The sequence below is a fragment of the Cygnus olor genome, chromosome 4, assembly GCF_009769625.2.
Source record: "Cygnus olor isolate bCygOlo1 chromosome 4, bCygOlo1.pri.v2, whole genome shotgun sequence".
NCBI classification, from domain to species: Eukaryota; Metazoa; Chordata; class Aves; order Anseriformes; family Anatidae; genus Cygnus; species Cygnus olor.
Window position 1 is genome coordinate 16,179,105 of NC_049172.1, and position 11,720 is coordinate 16,190,824.

An 11,720-nucleotide genomic window follows, 5' to 3' on the forward strand; every position below is an offset into this window, starting at 1 on the left:
TTTTTTTTCAGTGAAAAGGCTGATTGTGTGAACACAGCAGATTTATCCCTCGTTATGAGCAGGGTCTAGCTACTAAGGACTTGAAGGGACGCACACCAGAAAACAGACGTACTTTCATTGCTGAGAAAAAGGCACTACTTAACCCACGTCTCCTTTCAAAATCAGCAGCTCGTACGTAATACCACTTCACTAAATCTCACCAATACAGGAAAGAAATAATCAGCATAAGCTGATACAATTACAGTTGCATTCCTTCTCTACTGGTCAATTGCTTTTCTTAACATCTTCTGAATGCTCCCCCTTTCTCTTCCTTTCCACATCTCAAGGACAGATTTTCTCAAGAATCTTCTCCAATGCCCAGTCACTAAAGGACATAATGAACTTAAAGGTGAAGGTGGCCATCACTTGACTTATAAACTATGCACCACTCCAATGGTTAAGGCACAAGCGAATTTCTTGACTCTTAGCTGCCACAGCTAAGATTATTATTAATAGATTAGCTTAGCTTATTAATTACTCCCTTGGGAAAAGAAGGCATCTGCTTGAATAAATGCAGTATGAGCCTAGTTGCCGGAAAACACTACAGCTGCTTTTACTATATACCTGAGAAGCAGTACTCTGAATGGTGGGGCATGAAGTTACACACAATTTCTCCCTGTCCTGCGATCCGGACACCCTGCTCCTTTGAAGAATACACATTAGAAAGCAGTGATCAAAAATCCAGACACGCAGACAGAGCAGGGTGGCAATTTTAAGTATCTTGAAACTGTCTACCGCGTCTGATCAAACATAATGAAAGTGTGACAGTCAGTCAATCAAGTGGCATCAAAAGACACCTGATAATCTCATTCTTCCACATCAATACATCAGCAGTGTCACGTAATCATTGGGGGAGGACAGAAGGATTCAATCAAGGGAAAAAAAAGAGACTTGAAAATAGAAGTTGAATATTACCAACAACTACCAGTAAGAGCATACGCATGCAGACACAGTGACCTTGGAAAAGCTTAATTCATCAAGTAAAATTTAGCAGTCTAACTAAACAAGGACAAAAGCCTCACAGAAGAAAGCTGAATGCTGGGCATCTGGATGAAAGTGCAGCTAGAACTGGAAATCACGTCACCTGTGTCCTGCCTCAGCCACCGATGGGCTTCCATTTCTCAAATTAGCAAAGTGAGCAGTGCTTGCTTATTTGCAAGTACTCGGTTACCACCACCAATGGCAGTGATATCACGTGGAGATGTATTGCCAAAGGAATGTCGTGCCTTCAAGGGGAACTGAGCAGTCAGTCCGTGAGACAGCCACGGTCATACTCACTTGCTCCAAATAATTCCTTGTGCACCTCTAACACCACAGCAACTCCGATGTTGTCCTTCGTCATCACTCTGTTTAACATCGCTTCTGAACCTTCTGAGTTGGCCATTGCCACCTGGTTGAACTCCACGGTGTGCTTCTGCACCAGCGTAAACCTGGTGAAACAAGCAGAATCGCACATGAACACGTGTGACATACAGCTGCATGAAAGGCATCGTTCCTGTCTGACCTCCAGTCTGCAACATCCAGGGACAGAGTCTGAAGGACAGGGTGAGGCACGTTTCTTTTGGCCTCTCATTTCATAAAGCAAAAACAGTTCTAAGAAGCACTCTTCCAGTCAGGGCAGAGTTCTCTGCCTGACAAGACAGAGACTGTCCTGGAATAGGAGATCTCTGGGGTTTAGGAAGCGTTTATGTGCTTCAGCAGAGCACTCTGAAAGGAGTACTCAGAGCAATGCTGAGAGGTTACTACACCTTCCCACAACTGTTCTAGGCAAAAAAATCAAGATGAGATGGTAATTAAAGGCTTGTCTTTTACTTTGGGCAAATGCATTATTAAAAACAGCTTCCTTCTAACCTCTAGCTACCACCATTAGTTTTGTGACATTGTTTTTTCTTTCCTTTACAGCCACAGGATGCCCCAAAACGCCTCGCTTCAGGACAAACCGAAAGCTGCCTCTTGAAAGTGATTGTTTTTGTCCTCTCAGAAAATAATAATAATAAAAAGTATGATTATTATTAGCAAGCAGGTAGAGTTTTTACTGAAAACTGTTCTAAGGGAATACTCTGAGGGATACTCAGTGTGGTACAACATGGGGGCAGCCCCCTGAGCAGTTCACACGAATGAGAAGCGTGAATGCCAGAGCTTCTCCTGCCTTCCCAGTGGTTTGATGCTTTTAGTGTGGCAGAACTTTTTGGAAAAGATATTCAATAATACACCCACATTAAAGCCAAGAGTGTTCTGTGATCCTGTGGCAGCAATACACCTTTTAATACCTGAAGATTAAGCCAGCACAGCTTTAAAGATTGAAGACCTTTAAAGATTAATCTTAGAGGGGTGAAACTTGTCAAGCAAGGCAAAGGTTTGTAAAGAAAGTGAGCTATTTATTAGATCAGCCAAAAAACGCACACGTGAAGCATGTTTGTTTTTACTCATACTAGCCCTCCTCCAACTTTTATGTTTCTTAAGATATCTTCAAGATATCTTCTTAAGAGATATCTTTAGTCTGAAAGAAAGGGAAAGACTCTTGCAAATAATCAGGGCAGCAAGGGGACGGAGGATCATTCTCTGTGGTGAACTTTATTTTTTTGTGTTATAGCACAGTAATTTGGTTACTGTGCACCCTGAGAGAGGGAGACTTTCAGATCTAAATCAAACTTTTTAAGATGTATGTAAGAAAAGCTGCTTCTGCTCCTTACTTCTCAGTTTTGAAGAATATTGCACAGCCATCCACATGCTTTTTCTCCTGCTCAGACATGATTTTGGCACGTGACTTTGGAGAAAAGAATCCATCATATCCTCGTTCTTTCAATGCTGGCAGAAAAAGGGTGAAGTATTGCTCTGTTTCCACTTCCTGGAATTGAACACAAATACTTTAGGCTAACAAAGTCGAGTAAACCCTTCCTATGTGACAACTACTGCTTGTCTTGGCTTGCAATCAGAAGCTCTTACCGAAGTCAAAAGCTTCTGTTTGCACAAATCATCTCACTTCCTAGATTAATGGCCTGATGGAAACAGATTTGCATTCCTGGATAACCTGGAATCCCCTCAAAAGGGAAAGTGATGGGTGGATTTTGAATAGCAAGAGATTACACCTGCTGCTTTTGACATATGAATGCAGACACTGTCCTAGATTAAAACTTGTTAGAGGTCGATAGATATCCAGCGCCAGTTAATATTTAACCTTGAGAACTCTGACACAGAAGGGCCTCTCACTGTAGTCTAACAATCCATTTTCTTTGTAATAGCATCTGATCTCCGAGCGGATTCTCTTGACGTTTCAGACCAAGACAGCTATTCTCTTCTTGTGTGGAATATTTACTTACCAAAGCTTGCTTAGAAAACAAAATACCAGTCTAAAGGCAGAAGTGCTCAGCTGTTCTAAACATTGGCGATAGATTTCTAATAGCACAACAGTATACGTGTACTAATGACAATCAATATTTAACTTTGACGGGCCAATGCCCTCGTTTTCCAGTGAGATTATTTTTGAGACTTTAATTGCTTTACCACGCAGGAACAGTGGCATTTGGGGATATAGCATTCTGCAGTCTCCCCTTTTGTAGGAAATCTCATACACCCAGAGGGAGAGTATTTAGGACATGTAGCTGAGGGGGAAAACCCTGTATCTTGCAGTGCACATTACATACTAATTTTGCTAAGTTTATCTCACACACTTTATCTTGTTTCATAAATCACAAGACAATATGTGAACAAGGAGCTGTGCGCACAGCTTGTATTGGTAGGCCCTGGAATTTGTTAGTGAGCTGGAGAATTTGATGTTTTCAAGGGAGCATTTCATTCTAAAGGTGGAAGTTAGTATTTTCTGCTTCTGATGAAAAATAATTTTCCAGTTACCTGAAGACTAATGATATCTGCATCACAGTTGACGATTTCTTCCATGATTCCCTTTTTTCTATACTCCCAGTTCAGCGCCCAAGACGGGCAGTAGCCATAGAGCTGCCGAGTGGCATATTTATCACACAACACATTGTAGCACATAACTGTGAATGAAGCTAGAAGGAAACAAAGACAGAAAAATGTTACCAAGCTCTGAAGATAGCAAATGATGAAGGTGTTCAAGTCAAAATACTGGTTCTTATAGGGTCTGTTCTGAAGGGCCTACTGAACACAAGTCAGTGGGATACTCCACTGAGAGTTTCACGAACAGGAGCAAAAGGGCCCTCATGAGGCAGCAGTTACGATGTAAGGCTAACCTCTTCCTGAAAAAAATCAGCTTTACTATCAAAATGAGAAGGCATATGTATAAGAAAGCAATGCAATCCCATTTTGCAGTTAAATTTGATTTGCATGGGGGATGGGACAACTCTACTGGTGGGCAACAATTCGGAACAGTGTCTCTCTCTGCAACTGGAGTCAGGAGAAGGAAAGGAGCATGCATTTCAGTGATCTAGTCAAAACCCAGTCATTAGTGCATTAGGTGCCTTGATACAGCGACTTCAGGCATAAATGACCTGTGCAGGTCAACAGCAATATCAAAACCAATCTACTAAAGAAGCTGTCGCCACGTCATGATACCACAGCATCAGAAAGAAATGCTACTTTAGAAGGCAGCATTTTAGGCAGTTTGATTCCAAAACATTTGTACAATTTTCATAGCACCCGTACAACATTTCTAGTGGCCTAGAAAAGAATGCTGTTCCTCTTATGTCTGGTTAAAGTATATTGAGTACAAGGGGAAGAGAGAGCCCCAGGTGAGGTCAGGGAAGATAATGAAAAATGGAATCATGAATTAGCAAGCGTATATATATTATTTGGTGACATTTAAAAAAAAAAAAAGAGAGAGAGAGAAGTCAGCATACAGCTCATGAGATTATTCAAACTGAATCATACTTTCACTTAAAAAAATTCTCAACTCTTCAATTTTACACCCAAAAAAATATAGGTAAATATAACACCCTAGCATCATGCCACTTGGAAAAGACTACTCATATTTGCAGAGGACGAAGTGAGGTTTTACTGTGAGGTTACCTGTATGTTATGTAATGTATGAGGTTACTGCTGTATGTTTCCTACTTGCAGTCAAAGAAGATTGCTGTTTGGTTCTTTCAATTTGATAATAACAATCAATTGGCTTATTGCAGTTTTTATCATGAAATATCCCACAGCTCATTTGCTTAATGCAATGCTATTTAATGAATTCTAAATTCTGTTTCTGCTAAAGATGATGGATTAAAAAATAAAACCAAACTCTGTAGAACTGCAGTGAGATACTGATTTGTAAAGGATATTAAAACGGAAATGCAGAACCTAATGTGGTGGTGGCTTACAGGACTTTTTGCATTTTCCCCTTTCCTACTGATTTTTTTTTCTTTCTGACTTGTTGTTCTTTAATATTAAAAAAGGACAGATGATCTTAACTGCAATGTTGCCTTGCCTAACACAATATTGAGCTAAGTTTTGAAGACCTGCCATCTTCGAGCTTCTAAAAACAAAAGTGTAGAGGACTGCCACATTGCCCTTGATGATTACTAATCTGATCTTCTGCAATAAAAATATTAGCATTTTTGTTCTTTACAAAAGCTCTTGGGTGTTTTTTGAGGGCTATATTGAGGATGTACAGGGGAAGAAGAGGCACTGGATGTGTAGACTGAAGAAATGCTGCCTCTTGCACTTCACCAAAATCAACAATAGAGGGCATTAAACTAACTTCAGTACCACTCAGTACCAGTGTGTTCTCTTGCAGATAGGACTTCCTGAAGTCTCACTCTAGTCAGTTTATGTATCGATAAGGAATTGTATGCAGTTATTTCAGTTCTTATTATTTCTGTGAAAAGGCTTTAAAAAAGGAGCTCTTCTCCTTTGGCATCAGTAGCTGGAACAGTTATGAAAAAGTCTAACAGAGAGAAGAAATGACCAGCATTCCATCTGAGTTACAAAAATTATATTTACGGCACAACCATGTGCTAATTATTTAATACAAATGAACACAAATTGCTGTTTTCAATCTGAGCCATGTAAGCCAGAAGAATTCTCTGTAAATAAAGCCCAAGAACAGTCCTTCAGCACATCATTGTTTGAACGCAGGGAAAAGAACCACAGTTTTACCTGAGGGCAGAATTTGGTCTCGTTCTTTTAAAGTAATCCATGGCCTTGGAGGCAGCTGCTCTGGATGAACTAAAAAAGAAAAAAAAACCACACAACAGTGAATAATTTGGGGTTTATCATTGTAAGTTACTATTTCTAAATCAAACTGATGACTGAACAATAATGTTCCATACTGTATTTGCAACCCCAACTCCCCATGCCTTTTTAAGCTCCACGGGAGACAAGGATGCACAACAAGCATTTAAATGCCAGAAGCAGTTAATTACAGTTAAGAACAAGCCTGTCAGTTGTAAGAATCACTATTTTTGTCTCTTTCTTGCAAATCTAGAACCACTGAAAGAGTCCTGCACCTTGAATAAATTGCTGAGGAAGAACGGTTCAGACAGTGGTTCAGACATCCTATCCTCGCCCCACATCCGTCAGTCCTGCAACGCGTGCTCTCCACTTACGCAGCTAGGGATTGCTATGAGGTGGCACAAGAGAAGTGCCGTGTCAAACCCTGGCCACTTTACAACACGGTCAAGTTCAGCTGTGAGCTGACCCTGAGACCATCTGTGGAAATTTAGCGCAGAGGCGGAGGTTTGTTTTGTTTTACCACAGTTTCTATGGCAAAACGGAAAGCTCAGTTACAGAACCATGAGGCAGCTCCTAGATATTCTTAATCACAGTGGTATTTCTAGATCTAAATCTGACATCCTGCTTGCATTTGGATTATAATTCCTAGTGGAAAGTATCAAAATGGCTTTATCGAGGAAGGCTTTAGGCTTTGTTGGAAACTAAAGGGTTATTTTGGGAATAACCATCTGGGTAACACGGGCAAAGCTTAGATGAAATATGTGAACTTCCTTCCCTGCATGCAAGTGTGTGTCTATGAGTGGAACCACTTGGCAGAAACATAAAAGCAGTTAGAAAAATGTTCCCCCTCAGTGGTTCACTTTCTTGTTTTAGTGGCAAATACTGTCAGCCATGCATGCTTTTAAACCACTTCTGTCAATCAAGGTTTGTAGGTCTGTCACCTGCTAGATTGTCAAGCATGTAGTTCAGTAGCTTTCGAGTTCCGTCTGGATCCTGGTAGAGGCTGAGAATATCTTGTGATAAAGGATTGCCTGCCAACAAAAAACAACTTGGTGATTAGCTGCCTGACTTTCCTGAGGCTTTCCAATAAAAGAAAATCTCCCATAATGAGAACAGACAAATTGACCCAGAAGGTATTTAGATTGCTTAACTTGTAACTCTAGAACACCACAGTAACAGATGCTTTAGAAACAGCTATCACATGCAGACTTTCTTCCTTCAGCTCACCTCAATCAATAAATAGAGTAAATTACGGGGTTTATTTACCTATTTATAGATTTGAAACAGGTTCATAATGAAGCTTAATAGCATTAAAAATAAGCACTGTTTTCCAAACTAGCTAGTCATTGCTGCTCTAACCTCAATATCTGGAACTGTAAGAAAACGTAGAGGTAACACACAAAGCTTTTGAGCCCAACTTCCTCGTTAATCCAAGAGTACTCCGCAGAATATTTAACCGTAAAGAACTCACTCACCTTTCAAACCTAGGGTTTGTAGCTGGAAGAGCCGTCCAAGTTCATAAGGCAAAACCCGTAACAGATTGTTATTTAAAAGCAATTCCCTGCAGCAAATGCAAAAACACTTTTGATGAGTTATCACTTCAGAAGAAAGCTCTTAAAGCTCTCTGTGCTGCTCATCTTCAAAGATGGCACTTTTCACGCTGAATTTTTTGTATTATGGAAAGATATGCCAATCCTCCCATTTCAAAGCACAACTGAAATATTCTCATTAGGAAAAACCAAACCAAAACAAACTAAAGCCAAAGCAACAACAACAAAGCATCCAACAAAATCATATCAGGGAAATATAAACAGCAGGCAATCACAAAGTCTCAAAGTGAGAATGTTTTAAAGCAGAAGACTACACAGCTTATGGACAAGTATCTGTAGAGATTAGAAAAAAAAAGAATAATATAACCAAAAGTAATTGCTAGAACTGAACCTTTATATCAATCTTGAATTTTTCAGAATTACCTTAAATCTAAGAATGGTTTTAAGTCAAAGAAGAATGAATCGAATCGAAGTTAAAAAAAAAAAAAAAACTCAATTCCAATCCCAGAATATAGACTTTTCCTGAAAATGTAACCAGCGTGCTTCCTCTCACCTGAGAGATACCATGTTTCCTAGTTCTGCTGGTAAACTTCTGAGTTTGTTGGATGACAGATCCAGGTAAACCAGATTATGAAGCTTGGCAATATCAGGTGGAATGCGAGTCAGATTGTTGTCATTGAGGTGTAGAGCAGTCAAGTGCGTCAGCGACCAAAGCGACGTACTTAAGCTCCGCACTCTACCTAAAAAAGAAAAGTGACAAACCACATCCTCAGCCAGCTTTACACTCTCAAACCATCAGATACAAACCATGGGGAACGTCAGAATGCCCCCTGGGAGAGCTGGGTGGGGGTCCCAGGGTGAAAACCCAGCCTCAGTGAGGCCTGCAGAAGATAATTGTGTGTTATCTTTTCCAGGAGCATCTCTTGAACAGTTACCTAACCCTCCCAGTTAAGAGGACAGTGACAGAGGTATGATTCTAGGGAAGGAGAAGCGCTATCCAACAACTCACGTCCATTCTCAGTCGGTGTTTTACATCAACTGGGCTGCAAGTGAGTCAGCAAAGCTGGAAGGCAATCTGGTAAGTTAATTAATGCTCCCCCCCACCGCACAGAAACTGTTTTCACTGCAGGATCCCCTCCCTGAAAGCGGCCGGTGCAATTCCGGGGCACTGACAACTCTGCCGAACCAAAATTCAAAGGCAAATCGACTCACCCGAGATCTCTAATTCGGCCCAGTGAGACTTCTTCCCATTGGCTACCTCTTCTGCTGACATGATGGTGTAAATCCTGCGAGGATCGGGAGGATCATATTTTTCCTTTGGCATCCCTCTTAGTCTGAAAGAACATCACAGCCATTACCGTCTGCTGCTTAACAACATTTCTTCATTTCCACCCCGCCGGGAGATCACATCCCCAGTGACAGCCTGCAGAACCACACACCCTGGAGTTTATGGACAAGAAATATTACGCTGACATCAGCCCGGCTGCTCACAGCCTGTGGAGCTAAGCAGGTGCTCAGACCTTTGCAGAATACGGGCCCATAACAGAAAAAGGCATTCTTCCCTCTAAAGTTTGGTTTTCTGCAGTCTTCTACAATGTTCCCTTGTACCGTTCCAATGTAGAATTTCTGTATTTCCTCGTTTATAGCCCAGACCGAGGCATAACCTCCATCACCACCAGGTTACTCGCTGTGCAAGCAGACAGGACAACAGCGTTTCGCTCATTCACTGAGAAAAAGCATGCAGATTGCTCCCTCCCGTAGTTTTCACAGGAAACAACTGAAGGGAAGACTCTTCCCTTTGTTTTTACAGCAATTATTTTCAACAGGCAAAGTCCCTCTTTTGCACTCCACTTATACAAAACTGGAAATTGCAATTTAAAGGGGAATTGGCTCATTTTTTTTCCATTAGCAGTCTAGCTTTTGTGCTTTGTGGTTTTTCGAGCCCAGTATCAGCCAAGACATATTGACTCCTAATGGCCCAGGAGCCACAAAGGAAGTTCAGGTAAAATTCACTTTTGCGGTTCTAACGCATATGGGGCTTCACACAAATGCAAATGATCTCATCTTCCAGATTCTTGTCAGAAGACAGCTCTGGCATCCCACTCAAAAACCATGCGCTTTGCAGACAACGCGGAGGGAGGTTTCCTTCCATTCCTTGCCAGGCCATTGGGCTAAGAAGCACTTGGGGGGAGAGGAGTTGTTTGATTTAAAAACACGAGATCAGCTGAATTTTCTGGTCACTGGTTCTGTCAACCCTGCCCTGTTCTTCATCCCCAGACACACAAAATACACAGACCTTGATTTTACACAAATCCAAAGCAGCTGGTCTCCAGGATGTATTTTTTTTCCTCATACATATGTCTCTTTTCCAACGGGCTCCAATAGCTGGGAAGCTCTTAAAATAACTCTAATTGGTGCCGTTTGCTCAACTGACAAGACAGAAACCTATGAAGAATTTGAGGAAACTCGTTCAGCTTTTTTCAGCCAGCCCAGCTGCGCAAAGCTCACGCGTCCCCGTTGTGAGCCCTGTTTAAAGTGCTGCAGGTTTTCCAGCCGGTAGGGATTGCTGGCACTTTGCAGCGAGATGAGGTACCAGGGCTGTCCTTTGTGATCGGTCTCGGTTACGGGTCTGCGTCTTCACTCCCCAACGAGCACACAAGGGAATCCCATTCACGCTGAATTACGACCGCCTGCTTCAAGCACAGGGCAGAGGCAAGCCGTGGTGCTAATTATAGCACCCTGCTATTTGCAGGTGAAGTCATACGGCAATGAAAGCTACGGCCTAAGAGGATTCTGCGCTCACGCTGCTCAGCTGCAGCGATCCAGTTCTGGGAGATGAATGAGACAGATTAGTTAAGGACACGGGATTAGACCCGAAAAGCTTAGGTCCCAACACCAGGAACGGTACTGCCCGACACAGCTCCAGGTACAGGATACATTTCAGAGCTGCTAAATCTCCAGATCTGGCGTTTTGCTGCACTTATTCTCACTGTTAAACGTGTGCATGTGCAGAGGCAGGGAGCAGCAGCCCCTGGCCTCATGAAGAGACCCTCACAGCCCCTGCAGAGAGCCAGAGCGGCCCTATTTCACATCTCCTCCTGGGCATCCTTGCCCTTAGACGTGTATAAAGCTAATCCACATTCCAGCATGTCTCGACACAGCTCTTCCTGGATTTTGGTAGACCCCTGGAGCCGACCAGAGCTGGGCTGTGAATTGCTGCAGGCCCTGGCAGCCTGGCGGGCACGGCTCCAGTCCCAATACCTGCGAGGATGCACATCTCACTGCCACCCTACCTCCTGTCCCAGCCTAACCGCCTTGTGCAGCGCTGCCTGCGCTATCTCGGTACTGCTCGGTACAAATCTGACACGAGATGCACCCAAATCAGGTCCTAGTGCTTGTCCGTGCCAAAAAACAGCCAGCTTTGTAGCAAGTAGAGCTGTCATGTCACCGTCGCGTCACTGCCATGGGATTGCCTGCCATGATCCCTTAATAGAAAATGAGGTTTCATTACCTGGCAGTGTTTATTTCCTCCGTAAGGCATAGTGCAGATTATATGGGGGGAACTGAAAGGCTATGTGTTAAAAATCAAGCAGAATGCCCACAAGGGATTAAGGGCTTATGGTAGGAGAGAGCTTTTTGGATCTTTAAGTCTTAATCATCAAGCATTTTAACCAAACCAGGATGGGTCTTAATTTTGCTTTTTAATCTGTCATATCTGAAACCAATGTGTACTTCCACCACATCTGGGCCTAGGACAACTGCAGCAGCGCAAACTTTGCTTCCCAATAGCCAGTGTTAGCACTCGGGTCAGTTCTTGGTGAGACAGGCTACGCTCACATGGCTTTTCTGATTGTTTCGTCAGCATAATGTTACAGTAATATCAGACCCAGACAGATGTAAATTTCAGTTTCTGCACACTGAACACACACACACACACCTCCTGCTGCGTACTGCTGGCGAAAGGCTTGGCCGCGGCCGCTTCCTACGAGTTCT

The 11,720-nt window shown here is 42.5% G+C and overlaps 1 protein-coding gene across 5 annotated transcripts in view; it reads right to left on the reverse strand.

Moving 5' to 3' along the window:
• Positions 1-11,720, reverse strand: part of CNOT6L (CCR4-NOT transcription complex subunit 6 like) — a 32,028-nt gene that overhangs the window by 4,074 nt on the left and 16,234 nt on the right. For 3 of the 5 annotated variants that reach the window (XM_040554742.1, XM_040554740.1, XM_040554744.1), the window contains 8 exons: positions 8,940-9,061; positions 8,281-8,467; positions 7,653-7,738; positions 7,119-7,208; positions 6,103-6,171; positions 3,892-4,049; positions 2,733-2,887; positions 1,318-1,469 (listed from right to left, as the gene is read on the reverse strand). In XM_040554742.1, the coding sequence (XP_040410676.1) occupies positions 1,318-1,469; positions 2,733-2,887; positions 3,892-4,049; positions 6,103-6,171; positions 7,119-7,208; positions 7,653-7,738; positions 8,281-8,467; positions 8,940-9,051 (1,009 nt within the window). In that variant the 5' untranslated portion in view covers positions 9,052-9,061. Of the gene's footprint in view, positions 1-1,317; positions 1,470-2,732; positions 2,888-3,891; positions 4,050-6,102; positions 6,172-7,118; positions 7,209-7,652; positions 7,739-8,280; positions 8,468-8,939; positions 9,062-11,664; positions 11,686-11,720 lie in introns of those variants that run through there. The other 2 variants (XM_040554745.1, XM_040554741.1) reach the window with 2 other exon arrangements.